The 20,736-nt window shown below is 42.8% G+C and overlaps 1 protein-coding gene across 1 annotated transcript; it reads right to left on the reverse strand.

The window, feature by feature from the left end:
- Positions 1-21: 21 nt before the first annotated feature.
- acyp2 (acylphosphatase 2, muscle type) lies at positions 22-19,982 on the reverse strand. Its single transcript, XM_066697219.1, has 4 exons — positions 19,771-19,982; positions 19,145-19,161; positions 18,340-18,449; positions 22-507 (listed from the first exon to the last, which is right to left on the reverse strand). Exons 1-4 carry the CDS (start codon positions 19,934-19,936, stop codon positions 393-395), a joined length of 408 nt encoding a protein of 135 aa, XP_066553316.1. The 5' UTR covers positions 19,937-19,982; the 3' UTR covers positions 22-392.
- Positions 19,983-20,736: the final 754 nt, after the last annotated feature.

A 20,736-nucleotide genomic window follows, 5' to 3' on the forward strand; every position in this document is an offset into this window, starting at 1 on the left:
AATGAGTTCATCAGCCTTGGATTCATCTCATGTCTTTATTATTATATTTTGTTGTTCAACAAAGAGTTATGCTCATGCATCCGGTTTTGCCAGCCCATAAGTACATGAACAAGATTATAAAGCAGGCACTTTGGTAAGAAGCGTAGACTAGGGACAGACCAGGCTACTGTCACATTCTGTTCTTTTATTTGTTCACCTCACTAGGAAGTGAGGGACTTTACTTCCACAAGGGGCAACATTTGCTCATGCCACTAGTATAACAGAAAGTGCTATGTGCATAAAGTAGGACCATGCAATGTTAGTGTAAAATATAGCCCCAAGTGCAAACAGTCTATTACAGCAGTCAGAAGTATTGATGGCTCTTTAGCGGCCGCAGTGCAGAGAGGCCGGGCTCAGTATCGCGTGCTGAAGCCTCTGCACTCCAGCTTGGAGATCTCTTTCTCGTTGGAGAAGACGGCGCGGGAGATGCGAGAGCTGGGGCTCCCCACCTTGCTGAGCCACACCTTCCTGTGGAAAGAACAAAATCCTCTGGTTATCCCTGAGAAGCCAGACGTGAAGAAAAGATTGCTACTGTAATAAACAAATATAGAATCAGAAGACCTTGCTGAGCCCATCTGGTCAAAGTCTCTGTTGGAAGTGTGCCCCATACCTTGGGCCTTGCCAGTGCTAATTCAGATTATGCCTCTAGTCCTGTCTGCTGGGCCCTTCCCAGGTGGCAGCTCTCAACTGAAGAGGGATGGTTCTAGTATGAGATGATCTGGATGGTCTTGGTTCATTTGCTATTTCCCCATTCATGTTAAAAAAATAACTCTCGGTTCGCCAACAAATGCTTTGCTGTACAGAAGTTGCGAGAAAACACTTACATTTAAATTACAAGCGAGTCCTATTCTAGTTCAACGAGATCAGGTCACAAGCGCCTTATTAACATGCTATGGCAGTATTCCAACAGGAAACTGTTTATTTACAAGAACGCTGTGCCCAGCAGGGGTGGGTTATAGGTAAATGAATCAACCTGGTTTAGCAACACTGGCATAACTAAATGGCACAACGAATACAAAAGCCCTCCGGGACCTTTCACTTGATGCATTTTGATAATTTGCCTCCTCTCTATAATCATCAGTCAAGTGGAAAAGAAATAGAATAGAAATCCAAAGCCACATCATTTCTAGCTAATCTTGCTGTACAGCGCTGTGAAGTGCAGGTGAAAGATGACTGCAGGCAATCGTTTTTCTTGTGTTACCGTTATCCACCGAGCAACTATGTGTTATTGGGGGTTTTCTAAAATGATACCCTGTACTGGCTGTGACGAATCACAAAAATCTTCTGTAATAATCACACAAACTGTCTGCTTTTATGGTCTCTATACACATCTCAGGAGCCCCCAATGGAATAGGTTTTGGTTGCTTATTGATGAGGGGTTTGCAAATAAAATTACAGGCCAATGTTTTGGGCTCAAATCTGTTTAGCTGAAGGACACTAATGGGATGTAGAAGAGAAGGTGGATACCAGAAGTATCCCCCTCACATGGACTGAGCCAAGGAGACAAAAATAGGAGGTGGGGGAGTAATGGGAAGGTAAAAAGTTGTAAACATATAATTATAACTGGACAGGACAGGGAGTTTAGATGCACCCATTGGAAATGGTCTGCTTTCCTGTCATCTCATAGCTGCATTTTGACCAGGCAGTAATACTGGGTGTTGGCATCTATGTCAGCTGATGTCTCCTGGATCAATAATTAATCTGGGATTCCATCTAAGGGCTGCATTAGACCAAAACGTTGACCAAACCTGCCAATCATAGCCTTCGCTATATCTGATCTAAACATTTGTTTGTGTTGGCAGCCAGGTACAATAACTGAATAGCACTGGGAAAAGACAGAACACAAATGTGGCAGGGCATTTTTTCTCTGTCTCTCTCTCTCTCTCCACATAATTGGTTTAAAATGTATTCCTTTGAACACTGACAGTACATGCGAGATTAAGGATACAGTATTTTCCTCAGCAGGCAGGTTTTCCGCCCGGTGATGTGAGCTCTCCAGCTCCATGCTGGGCCTCATCATGTCATGTGGAAAGTGTTGAACACATAAGTGCAGTCAGCCATCACCTATTGATTTATGCTACATTTTTGTTTAACCATATAAGGGCTAAAAGTGCTGTCAGTGGCAACTGGCATATCTAAGCCATAGCGTGGTAGGTAGAGAAAATAGCACATTCATTCAAATCTATTATCCCTCCATGTTTAAGGCAAAGTGGTTCAGTATCAGTGCAGTTGAAATATAAAGCTATTGAGCTATATTGAGTTTAGAAACAAGCACACAGACATGGTTTATGTAAACAGAGAGAAATCTGAATGCAATCTGGGTGCAGTTTGCAGGAGGGTTTCAAGTAATGTTGCTGTCTGTTCCTATACTTTAAAGCTGCGAGTATGACAGACTGTACACTGACGATAGAAACACAGAATTGTACTTGATATAACTTATTTATTTATTTCAATTTAGAATCCCCAGTTGTTTTCTTCCCAATTTGGAATGGCCAATCGCTGACCTCTGCTCGCTACTATGACGCTATGCTGCTTCTGAACAGCTGAAACAAAACGCGCTTCCGTCAATGCAGCATACCGATCACAGCCCCCAGAAGATCTGGCACAGATGGGATAGCTGACACTCATGAGGACGGGCCTATGGGACACACCCTGAGCGCTTGGAGGATTGCTTTGACCAGATGTGCCAGTTGGGAGCCCAATATTCAGATAATTTATTGCAAATAAAATGGGCAAGAATTTAGATCCACTCCACATCACTGATACAGGGAAAGCTGCAAATGGTAATTTAGATACCATAATACAGATCTTTACATTTAACTATAAATACAGAAGCCTCCTCCCACAAAAAAAGGGAGGTGCGGCATTTTAAGCACTGCCCTGCATTGACTTCATGTAAACCGTTCACTCATTCTTCCTTCAGCAATTCACACTTGCACAAACTGACTTTTTTCTTCCTTCTTTTAAATTCTCTTTCCTGTAAATAGCCTGATTAGTGTCTGTCCAGCATCCTGGCCCCTGTGTGCTTGTGGCCTGTGGAGACGCAGACCGCCCACACATACCAGGCAGGGCTGAGAGAGAATGACGAGGAATTATCTCCATGTAGCCATCGCGGAGCCAGCGTTCACATGCTCTGTGCAAACATATGGAATTCCTGTAACCATTTAAAGGCTGACTGCTATGCAAACTGACTGGACCCTGGATAACTTCTTCTGGGTTCTGGCAAAGCAGTAAAACTATGGGAACAATTGTCAGTATTTCCCAGCTCTCTAGGCGAAATGCAGTTAATATATTCTGTCTTTCTTTACTCTAATTTTGAATCCCCAATTCCCTCCCCCGCCCTATTCCCAATTTGGAATGGCCAATTACTGAAATCCTCACTATGATGACTTCACAAGCCCCAGTGCTTTTTAAACAGAATTGAACAGTGGTCCCGCCCACACTTTTTTCAACACTACTGATAACAGTTCTGGGATCAATGCACATGACCAGAAAGTCCTGTTTCTTTCTCTACTAAAGCCATGTGAAGAAGGCCATTAAACGGGCTGGTTAGAGCTGAAACAATGTCATTCCCATATACACTGCAATCAGAATGTTAATTTGCTGCATCGCATGATGAAAAAGTATCAGACAGGCGGTCACAACAGGGGGTTTTCTGAAATCAAATCAAAAATATTTTAGGTTCAATACATTCAAAACCTATAATACAATGCCATGCAGCACACACATCTTTTTCAACGGGTGGGGGGTGGCATTATCAGGAGTGTTTAATATTATAGTCATATCATGTCAACATTTGAAGCAGAAATATCAGTCTGCCGCCTGCTATGTCTCTCCAGGGAATGGATACACTTTTTAAACAATGTTATAACCTAGTTACTTACAGATCCTTTTCAATCCTGTAGTACTACATTGCAGTTTACACTATATCCTGCCTCCTGTGACACCAATGTGGCCACAGGGTAATTAATGTACTGGGTCTCCCGTGATATCAAACGTGAACTTGCCTTGCTCTGTTTGTTGGCTGCTTCATGTTTTAAGGAGTTTGATCCCCTTAAGAAAAGAGTAACCATTCACGGGGCCTTCATAGGTCGACGCATTCAAAAAAGGTATCATAATTAAATTACACTTAAGTCTAAATCCCATGATTCTGAGTTTATTAGATAACCACATCTTGTCTGAGTGGAGGCCGGCTGAAAGGCTTGGCAGGTTTGCAGCTCTGTCCCAGGACACAGACGTTTGGTTCAGACACTCAGCATGGATGACACTTGCAAATGATTCACAGGGGGGCCATCCAGTGGATAACTCGCATAACTCACTCTGGCTTTGTGGAGATGTCTCCTACAGCCCCCCCAGGGGACTGGACTGTAGCACAGTCACACAATGGCCTACCCTCTCCACACAAGCGCGGCCTAACATGTCACACCCCCTCCTGCTTCTGTTCATTCTCTCACGTCTGCATTATCAACCACAACGACAAAAAAGGATAATAACACTGAATATTTCTGAAGTGGAAAACAATGATATTGCATTTGTGTGGACCTCTAGGATACCTCTCTAGGTTACTGTAAATGTCATCTTTTTTTTCCACTTCATTCCTATGTGACCTTGGGGATGTGGAAATGAGTGGTGTCAAAGCCTGTCATGGGTAGTGAGAAACAATCTCAGATAAGCAGTTAAGGGATCAAGAATAAATCGCTGGGTGTGTGGGGGGGCATGCGTTAAATGTATGAAAAATACTAAATACGTGAAGGAGTTGTTTGTATGGTTTGGGTATGCATCGCGTGTGTGTGGCCCTGATGGCACGATTATATTAATGCTCTCAGATTTGCAGGGACACTGCAGGAGGGTCCTGACAGCCTGGGGATCTTTCATGGCATTAGATGATGGGACTGTGACATAACAGTCCTAGTTCTGTGGCAGAGGGATCAGTTCAAGGGGAGAATTCACCAAAGGATCATTTCTGTACCAGATGGGCCCTGAGAAGTCCCTCCCCCCTGGGGGCAAATCAGGCAGTGATTACACTCACATAAAAACCAGAAGCTTAGCCATCTAGAACTAGAACTGCACATTCCACAGAAAGAGGAAAACATCTCCCAGGACAGCCAAGGAATGAAGTAACGGCTCATGGAAGCAAAGCCCCAAATAGATGGGTGATTAATAAAAACCTAATTTATGCAATTAAACTAATTTTTATGGACAAGACCATACAATTACCCATTTATACAGCTGAGTTTTGAATGCAGCAATCTAGGTACCATACCTTGTTAAACGGTACAACAACAGTGTCCCTCACCTGGGATTGAACTCAGGACTCCAGAGTCTAGCGCCCTGACCACTGATCCACACTGCTGCCCAATCAGATTGACTTTGTGTTTGCCCTTCTCATTTGTACAAGAGGCTATTTTCCATGCAATGTCTAAAAGTAAATGCAGCAGTGTTAATGAATATGTATATATAGAAACTGAAATCCATGTCAAAACAGAGTAGTTAGTATATCTATTATTGTCACACAACAGTGTGCATAATTCCTACATTTCAAAGGTCACATGACTGCCAGAATTAAAAAGTTCAAATGTTTATATTTATATGTCGGATTCTAGATCTGTTTTTTTTTTTTTATATATAATTTACTACTTGTGCAAAAAGTGGACAAAGTTTCCCATGCTCCAGGATTCCAGCTCTTAACTTTGTTTTCAGCTAGACATATATGCCTCGGTTCCTCTGGCTTAAGCGTCCGTGCCGTGCCAGAGTCCCAGAGCTTTCTGTAAAACCAGGCCATTGTGAAGTCCGTCCCTGTTGTGGGAGGAGCAGAGCGATTGTGGGTTTGCTTTGTTTCGCTTTAAAAACAACAGAAAACAACGGCCACGTCTGGCACCAGATAGTTAACCGGCCACAAAACCTGGACTTAAGCCAGTGGAAACACCCGTTTAAGCATCCGGGGCTGGACGTGTCCACCATTGGAAACGGGGCATTCATGTTTTTACTTACACTGTAATTCAATTCCCTTACGTTGACTACAGCACTGACTATGCCACCAGGATGAAGGAGAGCAGGGTTAGTCTTCTGACCAATGAGGACTAGTCTACCCATAACCAATGAACTCCTAATGTAACCAATGATGGCATATTTAAAACACTCATGTGAACACCCATAAGCATCTTGACAACACACTCTTCTGGATGTTCAGCCCCATTCATGCAATGTTTGCCTGTTTTTGTCCTGTTGCAACCCCATTCACCCTGGCTTTAAAAGCTGGCAAAATGCAGGCATGTACCCATTCACACAGAAAACAGAGAATGCAGGCATTAGTGCTGTAGCCATGTGAATGAGAAGCCTGTGGATTTGGGAGAGGAGACACAGACCCATATTCTGGACTTGTTTGTAAAAGTTCTCTCATTTCCCTGTTTTGACAGTTTCTTTCCATTGTATTTACTGGGTTATTGGTTCTAAGCAAGTTCAGTTTGTACTCACTAACCAAGAAGAAATAGTCAGGAGGGAAACACAAACCATACATCAATATAGGGTGCATTTTCACACATGACCAGTTCATCAGGCTGTATGGTTGTGTGTTTTGCGGTCAATGGACCCAGTGGTCACTGATCAGTTGAACCAGTGGACCCAGTATGAGACTCAGCTTCTTGGTTCATGGTCTCATAACGAGAGGTATCATGTGGGGTCTTGACATATACTGCAGATAAATCATCTAAAATAAATGAGAAAAAAGCATGACATTACATTGTGTGTATATCTAGATCTACCAAATGTCTGAGTGTGCAGATCTGCAATTGATTGATTGCTCAAAACAACTTATTTTATTTTTCATTTTATTAAGTTTGACATTACTGCCTTAAAATCAAATGAAATAACTTAAATCAAACTACCATCAGAGTCACTGTAATGCAGTCTAACACGTTTGCCTATATTCAGAGATATTATATTTTGCATGATTTATTGGTATATAACCCCTGACATACACTCACCTAAAGGATTATTAGGAACACCACACTAATACTGTGTTTGACCCCCTTTCGCCTTCAGAAATGCCTTAATTCTACGTGGCATTGATTCAACAAGGTGCTGAAAGCATTCTTTAGAAATGTTGGCCCATATTGATAGGATAGCATCTTGCAGTTGATGGAGATTTGTGGGATGCACATCCAGGGCACGAAGCTCCCGTTCCACCACATCCAAAAGATGCTCTATTGGGTTGAGATCTGGTGACTGTGGGGGCCAGTTTAGTACAGTGAACTCATTGTCATGTTCAAGAAACCAATTTGAAATGATTCGACCTTTGTGATTATCCTGCTGGAGTAGCCATCAGAGGATGGGTACATGGTGGTCATAAAGGGATGGACATGGTCAGAAACAATGCTCAGGTAGGCCGTGGCATTTAAACGATGCCCAATTGGCACTAAGGGGCCTAAAGTGTGCCAAGAAAACATCCCCACACCATTACACCACCACCACCAGCCTGCACAGTAGTAACAAGGCATGATGGATCCATGTTCTCATTCTGTTTACGCCAAATTCTGATTCTACCATCTGAATGTCTCAACAGAAATCGAGACTCATCAGACCAGGCAACATTTTTCCAGTCTTCAACTGTCCAATTTTGGTGAGCTTGTGCAAATTGTAGCCTCTTTTTCCTATTTGTAGTGGAGATGAGTGGTACCCGGTGGGGTCTTCTGCTGTTGTAGCCCATCCGCCTCAAGGTTGTACGTGTTGTGGCTTCACAAATGCTTTGCTGCATACCTCGGTTGTAACGAGTGGTTATTTCAGTCAAAGTTGCTCTTCTATCAGCTTGAATCAGTCGGCCCATTCTCCTCTGACCTCTAGCATCAACAAGGCATTTTCGCCCACAGGACTGCCGCATACTGGATGTTTTTCCCTTTTCACACCATTCTTTGTAAACCCTAGAAATGGTTGTGCGTGAAAATCCCAGTAACTGAGCAGATTGTGAAATACTCAGACCGGCCCGTCTGGCACCAACAACCATGCCACGCTCAAAATTGCATAAATCACCTTTCTTTCCCATTCAGACATTCAGTTTGGAGTTCAGGAGATTGTCTTGACCAGGACCACACCCCTAAATGCATTGAAGCAACTGCCATGTGATTGGTTGGTTAGATAATTGCATTAATGAGAAATTGAACAGGTGTTCCTAATAATCCTTTAGGTGAGTGTATGTGTAACAATAGTTAGCATTACATACGTCACCAACCTGTTGGTTCATCAATAACAAAAAGCCTGCATTTGTTTCAGTGTGAATGGGGTGTTATAAACTCACGCCGGGCTAAATACAAGACAACACACACAAAAGAGGACCTAGTCACACATCACAAAGTCAAGGAACACATTCCTGCTTTTTCCATTAAAGCAGACGATGGATTTCCAAGTGACCAAGTAATATCTTGCAGAGTGTTTTGGGGTTTATGTGGTACATTATAAGGAGACATCAACCAAAACCGATTGTGAAAGGTGCTGTGTGAAAGGAAAATGCGCTGGTGAACCTGTAGTTTAGAATCGGTTCAATTTGTGCAAGCGAGTTGACTGGTTATCCTGCATGTGATTGAATCAGCTGCCAAAGATTGTGGTGGTGTAGCTGCTTCAGTCTGCTATGAACGGGCATAGAGGCCCACAGAGAGACAGGAAAAGAAAACAGAGGAGTAGAGAGGTAAACGGGCTGGCGTGGGGAGGCTGGCAATCGGCAGTGAAAAGATTCAAGGTACAGTGATCCCGTTTCGAGGGCATTTTCATAGACAACCCTGCAATGTTCCTGGATAACAGTGTCTTGTCTCCTAAACAGGCATGGAACTGAAGAAAACGACATCTTGACTCGGTACAGCGAGAGGCAGGCAGTGAGAATGAACCGCAGCAAAACAAAAAACAAAAGGGCAAGACTAATCCTCCACGCTGCTTTCATAAGACAACCAGACACCTGGACAGCTGCCACCAGACCTCTCAGAGTAGGGGGTCATTCCCAGCATGTCTGTTTCGATTAAGCAAAGGAAAGTACTTGGAAACACAGCCCTGTTAGCTTAGCCAAGCCAATTACGCTGAAATTACAGGAGAAAAATCCAAAGATAATTAGAAGTACATGGAGATACGGTACACACAAACACAGAGACAAGCACGAGCGATGGGCCACCGACGCAAACCCATCAATCGGCATGCTTGTGTGAAGCCTGCGCCAGGCCATTAAACGAAAAAACACGGAGGAGATCTGGCCATGGCTCGTCTCTTGTTCCTCCCTCTGGTAACAAAAGCCTTTTATCCTCAAAGAAATTTGGAGAGAATACCAATTAGGATCACTGATGAGGCTGGCCAGACAGCTTCCCATCATGCACGTTCATTGCGTTTAAATATTAATGAACAGTGCATTGTTAGTGCATGTCCCTGATTTTCATGTCAGTAGCCTAACGGGGAAAAAAAAGCGACTCCAGATAGAGATTTCTGAAGCTTTGTTCGGAGTCTGTGTTTTAGGCAAATAAAAAAATTCTCCCTTCGCTAAAAATATTAGGCACCAGTTAACCTCAGCAGATACACAAGCACCATTGTTTTGATGGTGTTGCCTGGAGACATGAGCCTAGGTCTTTGATTGACGTCGGAGGGTAATAGTTTAGCTGGACCGACCAGTTCCTCGATCGATGTGCTCCACACAGTGCCTCACCTGATGATGCATGGGAGAGATTTACTATGTGAACACAGCGGCAGAAACACAAGATTTTTGTTAACCGTCACATGCACCAGGAATTCACGGTCACTGCTTTGTGGAGATGTGCGTCGATAATGGGCCCTTACAAAAGCTTCCTGGAGAGATGCGCTTAGCAACTGCTCAAGCAAGACTCACTCAGTCACTATTGCTCTCAAGGCAGAATCACAGAGCAGTATTAACAGCCCAGTGTGCTATAAATGGACCTTTCATGGCCAGGAATTGTTGTAGCGTTTTCTACTCCAAAGTGGTGAGGACTCAATATTCACTGAAGCTGTGACAGAACACCTGGAAGCCTAATCCTTAGTGAAAGCCGAGAATGAGTATAAGATTTAGTCTTGATCAGGTTTAAGAATGGATATGGGGTATGTTTATGTTTCTTGAGGGAGACAGTTACAAGTTGGAATACTTTTATGAGAAATTGTAGTAATAGTTTGTCCAGTTCAAAGAGTTTGAGGTGCATGCAATGACAGGAAGCACTGAGCACTGGGCCCATAAGATTTTTTCTTCCTCCAGGTGATTAGAGATCTGAGGCATTTTACCAAGTGATGCAAATTGTACAACCACTTGTATTTCTGTAGACATCTTACATAACTCTGGGTAATCAAACATGTGCAATCAAGAAGTGTGGTGCCCTCACCAAAACAACAAGAGTCAAACCTCTAAAACAATATAAGAAAATGGGCTCCGAAAGGAAATGGATTGTTATCAGAGCAGATGGAAATCCACATCCCCCTCCAAGGGACCATGGGCTGGCAGAGTCCCTGAAGGCTGAGGTGCCACAGTGAAAAGAGATGCTGAGAATGGGCACTCTTTCTTTCTCTTTCTTCCTTATTTTTCATCTCCTTCAGTCGGTTAGTAAAATCAGTAAAAAAGCAAGTGGGTCACGTTCTCCTCTGAGAGCCGCGATGCTAAATTTGTTCGGCTCGGCTGTAGGTCAGCTATACAGACAGGATGTGTCGAGCGCTTGAAGACCGTACCTAGAGTAGCAAGCCTGACCCATTAACAAAACTGAATTAGCTAAATATAGATCTCTCTCTACACACACACACAAGTAACCCACACCAATTGGGACTCTTTAGATATTGGTTATTTGCCAGGTTAAATATTTGCTGCAGAAAAAGTCTGGTGGTGCATTCTGGTGCGCATATTCTTGTGGCTCTGTTCAGAGATGCGCAGGCCTGCGGCCGTGATCTCAGAGATCAGGCCCGGCCACACCTGCAGACTGGATGTCTGTCACACTGGCTGCAGGAGCCTGGATGTGAATCAATAGGATAATGCAGAGCTCAAGAGCAACCTGTCAACCTTAATTTAAAGTGATATAAACCGAGCCATTGAAAGCAATAGTAGTCTGGACAAAGTTTTAATTATTCACTGTGGCTCTCCGTCACAATTACGGGAGCAGCTGGAGATATTCCTGAAACACAGCTGAGAAAGCCAGCACCAGAATGATTTTATATTGATTCGGATGAAAATATAACTGATCATGAATGCAAATGTTTCACTACAATTTGCAAACCACTCCCTTCTCACTGTTAGCAAACGCAGACTCACATACTACATGCATTCTATCATACAATTTAAACAGAGCAGGACTTTAATCCATTTTAGCTGGGGGGGCATGGCCGGGGCAAGTTGTGATTTTGGGGGGGCCATCATCATCCCCGCGGTTAGCTGAATTAACGGGGGGTATGGACAGTGTTTTGTCTGCGGTGCTAACGGGGGGGGATTAACGGTGTTTTGGCCGCGGTGCTAGTGGGGGGGGATCTGAAAATGTTTGATCAGCGGTGCGGGTTGGGGGGGCAGCGGGGGATCAAGCACTACAGTTGGGGGGGCAGCTTGCCCTTGCCCCCCTGTAGATCCGCCCCTGGATGGGAGTAAGATCTAGGGAAGTCAGGTCAGTCAAATGTGTTGCTTCCTCGAGACCCTTTGTTCACACACTACACTCTCTGTACCTCTGGACTATGCTCTGATAATTCCTTCTATTTCCCATCACAGAAGGCCCTTTCTTGAGAATGATGCCTGGGGGTTGCCATCATTATATTTAATGTCCTTCCTTGATTTTCATTGATTAGTTTGGGTTTCCCCCAGCGTATATAAAGAACATGAAGGAATACACAATGTTTCAGTGGCAACACGCAGAACGCTGAAGCCCCCAAAGATCCAAGGACCCCAAACTACAAAAGAAATACTTAATATATGCAGGGTGAGCCAGGGATCCATATAGGTTTTCACAAGTGTCTCAGACCCTGAAACCTCAACAGCATCCCTTACCAAAGTAGAGACACACCTAACAGAACTGAACACAAACTGGTACTGTACAACCCATTCTTCCCTTAAATCTGAATGACTAACCAATGTGGAATTAATCAAATAATAGTGATGCGCCATAATCAACTCTGCAGGCGTTGATTTTAGCAGATTATAGTGTTCCGCCAGGCTTCCATACTGACGTTCGATAATAACATCACTGGTCTTTAAATAGCAGTTTTATTATCAGAAGAACAGAGCTGTTTCCAGGGCAGCATCTGTGGTCCAGGTCGCATGACTGGGGGCCAGACTTTCACTGCGATCCTTGGCAAACGCACATCTCACCCGACACTTGGGAGGAAGGGGACAGGTAGGTTGTCTGGCAGGTGTCACGCAAGCAACCTATCAGCCCAAACAGGTTCTGAGGGAAAGCATACATGCTGACCTAGTCTAGGTCACCTTTTGCTCAAAGTTATGCTCTCGGTTGCAATTTGGATGGATTGATAACAATGCAAATATTTCCTACTGGAGAATTATAGTCAATTTCATCGACATTACTTTTTATGTCATTTGCATGACCTCATTGGTGGGCAGTTCCAGAAGTTCCTCCCAGGCGCTCAGTGACTGATCTTGTCAAACAGTGCCTGAGTGATGCAATGGTTTCTCAGTAGCAGAAGGAGAGATGTATATTTGTATTGTGAACTGGCACCCAAGGGGCAGAAACAGAATGAAGGAAAATAAAATACTTTTATTTCAATAAACACCAAAACAAAACCACCAGCACTCTGGCATGAAACAACCCCCTCCCCCCTATTCTATAAACTTAATGACATTGTTTTCTTACAAGGGGTGCAAACTTGCCATGGTTAGCGTGTTATGAATATGACCTATTTGAATTCCTGCAAGATTAGCAGATTCAAAGGTCATAGTATTTTCATATGAAAACAACATATTAGAGCAATGAGAATTCACAAGTTGAGTCAGACGTTCCCTACAAAGAACATGCTATCAATCATTGCCAACTTGTACAGTGTATAGATGTGTAGTGACTGCACAATGTATAATACAGTCAGTGGAAACAAAAAGGGGATGGTAGTTTTGAAGCATAATCCTTTACCCAGCTGAAGAAGGGCTTCTTTATGTTTACAATGTGACATGCGTCCATTATTATCCATGATTTCCAGTTGAGTTGGTCAATGGATATGAAGTAAACATCTACATTTCTGTTCAACCTGGAATATCAATGCTGAAGTACTTATTATAATACTATGATATGGTTTCTTAACATTTTTCTTTATGTTTTGTATAAACCTAATTTCTGTATACAACACACAACCTGCTAAGAGTAGGTACAACTTTGATATGACGAGAAGCACAGATCACAAGTGTTTCCACCGCTTAGGAGACAATTGAAGAAAACATCTGGAGGAAGAGATTATCGTTCGTGAAAATGCCATAGTTCTTTCAGGGGGAGGGGAGGGGTGACAAATAAACTCTGATACATTTCGTCCCCACTTGCTGTGTATGATAATGAACAGTGGCTGAAATACTTTTTTATCTTTACAAAAATAAAAGATTCTCAGGGGTTTTATGGTACTCAGAGCATGAGGATTGTTAGATTAAATGGATTACTGTGAGGAAGCTCTCTGGTCCTGTACCTTCATTTGAGAGAGATCAGCTGTTCTCTTGAGCTGGCTTTGTTGTGGGTAAACAGGGAGCACTCAGGCTGTGCCACACAGTGAAGTTCAGGAGAGTTTGAGTCAGCAGCTGGGAAGCTTGCAGCACAGACAGTCAAACCCAAATTGCGGCAAAGAGCTGAAATCGAAGGTGGGTGCCAATAAAACGCGAAAGCTCCCAGGTCAGCAACTGCAGCCAGGAGAGCCCATGATGCTGATGGAGAGAAGTGGCCAGTGATGGATGCAGGAAGATGAGGGCAATCTAAAATCAGTTTAAAATAATACCCGCTTGGTGGTGAATGAGCCGGTTGGCCAGCTTGAATACAGAGCTTTCATTTCTGTGTTGTTTCTCCTTGTAATAGCAATTCACCATGGAAAACGGATTTGTCTTTATTTTTGTGTGCTCAAAGCATTAAGCCAGGAAGTGGTCAACAGTGAAAAATAAATGAGCATCTAAGAGTGGGCATTAGTGAGGCATTAGCATTAGCAGATGGGCTGAAACTGACATACAACAGCTGACAAGATGAACACACCACCTTCATTATTACACCAGATAGAGTAGTTGAGGAGCAGGTTCTGTACACAGGTGCTAGAGAGCAGGTCACAGATGACACGATCTGCCTCCTGATTCCTATGGCAGGAGCTGCATTTCACCCCATTCCCAACAAAGGAGAACTTAGTTTTCTGATTTCTAGACAGCTCCTGAGACCCGGGTTCAATTCCAGAAATGTACGTGAGTCATTGTGCCAAAGGAAAACTTCCTAACGCTCACTTCTAGGCATTTTACACACAAGGACAACCACAAAATCCACATGCTCTCCCTCACAGTCCAATGGCACTGATTAATCGAGTGAGGGAGATACAAGAAATGTATGCATTTGCCTTATCACTACGAGGTGTTGAAGCAAAGTGAACAGGCCTCCTATGTTCTAGTCAAAATAAGAATGTACAGACGGGAGGGGAGGGATGGCGAAGGGAGTGAGTCAGATTTGGGAAATGTATCTGCTTATTGCAAAGTTCTAGTAAAAATGTCCTTGAGCTTGCAGATCTAAATGTCAATTCTCACAGTGATAAGAAATCTTTTGAATTATTATTTTGTTTGTCACTGTGTATAAACAGCAGAGAGATATTGTTCAGTCAGGGGAACTCTGTCTGTTTTGATTTCACTCCCTGCAATTGCTTGTAATAATAAAGCGTCTTGACTAACAAAGGGTGAAGCCTCATTCTTCCACAGAGGGAACACTACGTAAGTAGACTTGATCCAACCTACCCTCCCCGAAAAATGAACAGCAATTATGTCATGCAGATCCTATGTCTTGTGTAAAGGCTTGACATATGGCAGGGCAGTGTATGTTCTCGAAAGCTTTGGGATAGAAGATGCTGTGAGAACACAACCGGTTACAGTTCAAAGTGCCTTACAGTACAGCACACGTTCTTCCCTATAAGACACAGGCACACATCTGGGTTTTCTTACCTGGAACCTGCAAACAGCAATGATGCCAAGGTCCCCAGAGTGCAATCTGAGACCCTCTAATAAGGTCAGGACTGTTCAATGTAGCCCCTCGACTGCTAGAGTTATAGCCCAATTTCTCTGCATGTCTGTTTTTCATTTAAGTCATTTTATGTCATGAGTATTAAGCCACCCTCCCCTCCCCTAAACCCCCAAAACAAAAACTGACATCAGCGCACTCCGTCTACTGGTGCTGGAATCTCCCTCTGGAGAGTTTGGACTGAGATCCCACCCAAAAGCGCGCCAGGGATGAAGTCATTACAATCAGACTGCATAACTAGACCACGCAAACATGGGAGCGCACAAAGCATGGGACTGGATTCCACGGGTACCGGCACTGTCCCAAACAAGAAGACCTGCAGTGATTGGGCCACCCACACCCAGAGATCCCTGCTGTGAGGCACAGAGGAACCCAGAAATAATGAGGCTGTCACACTGTTCCACGCAGGCTCTGGACAGAGACCTGATTGATTCCAACACAGAGACTGAATGGCGAGTTAATGGCATTCAATCACCTGTTCTGTTCTGGATCCAGACAGACAGGTACCGTCTGCCAGCACTGCAGCCTCCCTGGAGGGTGTTTACTCATAGGTTACCTCTCTCGGCCTGCAGGAGGTAATTTTGACCCGGTTCCCAAACTGAGCTCAGCAGCAAAACACAAGGCGATAAAATACTAAATGGGATGCAGATGCGATTAATTTTACAAGGGTTGTTAATATGAGTATGGTGTAGCAGTGCCTGCATAGCTGGTTACAGGGAGCCAGATTAAGGTCATTTTATCACTGAGTATTTGAACAGAATCCGACACAGAAAGGTTTTTGGCCTACTGTCACACATCTGAGGGGGAATTAGTTTCCTTTGGCTTTTTTCTTGGGGACATTTGGATTTGCACTACATGTGCATGTCACAGTATACCCCATTGCAAAGTGCTTCTCATCTTCCTGTCTTAACCACAATAAATTGGTGCATATTTTATTGACACTGCAACATTCTGTAATACACTGCCCCTTGATCTTGGTTATTTTATACCAGTCAAAAACTCACACAGCCATTCTTAAATAGTTTGCTAACTGCACCCTGAGTAAAGCAATGAAGGCTCCAGCTGATTGAGTACATAAACAGAACAACAATCATACATTATTCAGTATACACTCAACTGGAGAAACATGGTTATACATTCATTGTAGGGATTGGAGAGATGATCATAGCCATTTGGATTTTCTCATGACTTGCAATATTCTGTGTATCACCACCTGAAAGAGTAGGGAAATGATTATTTTCGTGGAATTTGCCAGAAGTCTGTCTGTAATGTGGCTGTAAATATGCTGCAATGTACTGGTGTTTTTCGCATTATCCCTTTAATAAACGCACTGTTCACCGGTCCCTCGCACTTCAGCTGTATACTTTCTTTAACCGCGAGATGCAATCCCAGGATAGCTAGTATAATGAAGTGAATGGCAAGTTTCTCAATTCATATTGATGATAAGAAACTGCTGGGTGGTTTCAGGAACCTTAAAAAAAAAAAAAAAAAAAAAGCACTGGGTCTACACTAGCGACTGAGCGTTGAGGTTAAGATCAGTGTTGCTTGGCTAACAGTCCATGAACAGCTACAGCTAGTGGGGAGAGAGGAGGACAGGAGGGAGTAAGACAGGACATGGTTTATTGTGGAAATCCATTTGTCAAAATGTCCAGATAGGTGTTACAAAAACCCTACAACCCCCAATCACAAGGTGTCCAGTCAAATTCAACATCAACAAAGAATGAGGCATCCTTCAGACACAGCCTAATGTTATTTCATATGCTATTTTAAAAACATTTAACACAACTAGCTTGCCCCGAACACCACATAATGCTTTGTAATACCTTATATTATAAACCTGTTTGTTTAAAAGTATTCTAGTTTTTCTTCTTTTTCTCCTATTTATTTTAAGCAGCTTCAGTTATTACTCCCAAGTAACACATCACTACAAACAAAACCAGCTCAAAGACTGCAGTCGAGCCTTTGTATTTGCCTGTGATGGAGAGACGAGGATTTCTGGAAAGTTCCACAGCAAAAGCCCCTAAATGGGTAAAGACTGACACCAGGTGGTGAGAGGCTGAAGACTAAAATGATACCATCTCTATTTCTGCTGCCAATGATTGATGAATACCTACATCTGACCTTCCAGGGTTACTATATTATTATTTCAAAGTCAGTTTGATAGTGATATTTATAATTCATGGGGCATTTATTACTTACTACATTTGAATGAATAATATCAGTGTAATCCCCGTACTGATTATGTATGTATAGCCATCTCTATCAGGAGAGAGAATGTAGGTGTGTATGTGTATAATCTATATATTAATAATAGTGCCTGCTATATTCTTTGCAGTTAAGTTCTCCTTTCCTGAATCCCACATGGACAAGCCTGTCCAACTCTCACACAGACACTCAGACACTTGTATACTCTTCATGCGAGAGAGATGGATTGTGTGTGCTGTGTTTAGTGTGTCAACGGGATCTGATTCAGTTGCACTGAGCTCAGTTAATCTACAACTCTATGAATGTCTATTTACTGCTCATTCATCATCTTCATCAGCAAGGGAAATGATCATCCGTCTGTTTCATCTCCAGTGTCAGTTATTATCATGGTGCCAAGTTGCTCAAACAAAAACATGCTGCTCATCTGAGAAGTTTTAACAGCGATTTTAAATCATCTTTAACTCCACATTACAACAGCAATCCTTGCTTCCACGCCATAGAGAATACCTGTAAAATCACTATTATTTTCCACAAGAGATGGCACTATTAGCTCAAGATTAGCTGGAATATGAAAACTAATGTCTAACATTTCCCAGTCTGTGTTCAAAACCACACTACTCTTGCAGACGGACTGAGGTGAATCAATCTATATATTCAATTTTATTCTGTATAGCGCCCTTCGCAGGGTAGATACAGAGCGCTTTATAGATTGAAAACAAATTAACAATATAAACACATAAACCATAAATAATAAAATAAAATAAACCATAATAACAAACTATTAGGCACAGAGGAGAGAAAACAAAAACTCCTAGAGGAACACAGAACAATGTTCCTCCTGTACCCATGGTTTCTACACCTTCCTTCCTACGTCTGTGAATCTTTGCCTCTTTACTGGACTTACATTTCGTTGACTTTGTCCGGGGGCCCCTGCACCTGGCCCACCACTGTCCCCTGCCTGGTGTTCTTCACCCAGCCGGTTACGCCCAGCTTGCGGCCCTCCTCCTCTGTGTACTGTAAACCGGCAGGAATGGGAGAGGAGAGTCACAGTTAGGAACCCAGAGGACAGCCACTTGTTTCCCATGGTCTGGGAATTAATGTTTGTTCTAAGGAGCAGATTCATTTATTGATATGTTAAGTTCCTTATAGATCTTACCAACTGAATGCTAGATTTTGGTGTGCAAAGTAACTCGAAGTAACAGGGCTTAACAAACATAACACTTTGTGTCATGCACCTTATGGTAATAACCCTCACAACAAATAATCCACCATTGCACACATTAATTAATACAAAATGTTTAATATGCTCTCAAAAGTGCACAGAAATGATGACACCAGCTGTATAACATATACAAAGATTGAGTGAAAGCTTGCAGATAACATTCACCTCTCTTAAAGAGCTAAGAAAAACAAAATAACCTGTCTGAAGTAAAAACACAAGCACTATACTGGTACCTTAACTGCACATTTGAAAACTGAAATAGTGCTATAAGATCAAAACTAGCCATTATAACCTACTATAAAATAAAAGTATAGATACAGTTCCCAGGCTGGTCACATGCTGCAGAGACAGTGAACCTTAATACTCTCTCTGACTTCCCTAGTATTATTGCACCCCCCTCCTTCCCAATATGCATGTCTTAAAGTGTAGACAAAGCCATATACAAGACCTATAAAAGACAGTGTTTGCACTGAGGTGCTTTGCTTACCATTCTGAAGCAGACGCCTGCAATGCAAAATGGAAAAATAAAGCAGTTAGGCATTGAATTATAATACAATATTCCTTGCCAAACACATCAGTAAATTATTTGTAAACCAGAAGAAACAATTGGTAAAACAAACAAAAAATCGTTTTCTCATCCACAAAAAACTATTGGAAAAGACAATCATGTAACATTATGTACATTTTAATAACATCCTGCAAACCAATCCCATTTATCTTTTGCTGTGCAAATGAACGTCACTTTTTAAGCAATTTCAAGCAAAGTGTCAGCAGAGGGCGGTAGGCTACATGTTTCTGGTGCCATGCAAGACATCATGTCCGCAGCTTGAAAACAAACCTGGCGTTGAACTTGCCAACTGCCTGATTTATATTTTGCAAGGATATAAGTATAAAAAGTAACGAGAAAGTCTGCCTACAGAAAGCAGGAGAGCTACAACGTGGACTAAGGTAAATCACCCAATGCCACACAATCCAATGTTGGGATTATTAGGGGTCCAGGGCGGCATCAAATGCAAGACCACGTCTGCTTCTAAATTTGGAAACGGCAGCTGATCCTGACGGCGAAGCTACACAGACTGCGCGTCTGCAGTTTTGCATGCACCGGCTACATACCCTGAACGTTGCCGAATATTTCAAAGTCTACTGAGGCCAGCCTGGCCCCGGCATTGACCACGTCGCTTGACATTGCTAAGAGAAGAAATGCGCCCCAAACCAGCACCCCAGTTCGGCTCCACCAGCCCAGCCCAGAAGCGGGGCTCAGTCCCAGCACAACTGGCATCTCATGTTGCGCAGCGCGGTGTCAAACATGGGCTACTTTCAAAGCCGCTGACTATTGGCCTGAAAACGCAGATCACGTTGGTGTAGGGCAGGTTATCGCGGGTCTGCGCGGCTCCACCAATGGGATCGATGGGATTCTGCAGATCTGCGCAAACCTGCGGACATCTGAGCTACACGAACGCGACCGTAGTCTGTGCCCAATACGCAGGTCTTCATTCTGTACACGTTAGTGAAATTACCGTTATTCCGCCTCCTAAAGAAAATGCTAATGTTAATATCGCAGAATACTCATAAAATACATGCCAGTATCACAAATGCATGTTGAATGTAACGTGTATTAACATTATCTCCACAATCAATGTAATGCAATGTAGTGCAATCTAATGCTAGTTTATGGCACATGTATACGGCGTTTAAAGGTGTAGTGTGTATATAGTATGTAATCAAAACATTTCCTTTCCATGTCACAGTCTCTTCTTTAAATCTGAAACATTTGACTAAACTTTGATAACCTTGTTACTCATAGAGAAATCAGTCCTTATTGTTCTGCTGTCAATAAAGCTTTCATACTTTAAATGAAGACAGCTCTAATGTTAACAGACACCTTCACTATCAATTATACTATCAACCCTGCTCCTGTGCTGCACAGATAGATAAGTAATTAAATAAAACAATGTATCCTCTTCAAAGAAAGCAAGACAATATATGACACTTGTGCACTGCTTCAAGAATGTGTTTATAAGTGCATTGGTGACTGAAAATCAATATCCTAAAAACAAGACCTACCTGCATTGTCCACTA

The sequence above is a fragment of the Amia ocellicauda genome, chromosome 23 (genome assembly GCF_036373705.1).
Source record: "Amia ocellicauda isolate fAmiCal2 chromosome 23, fAmiCal2.hap1, whole genome shotgun sequence".
Taxonomy (NCBI): Eukaryota; Metazoa; Chordata; class Actinopteri; order Amiiformes; family Amiidae; genus Amia; species Amia ocellicauda.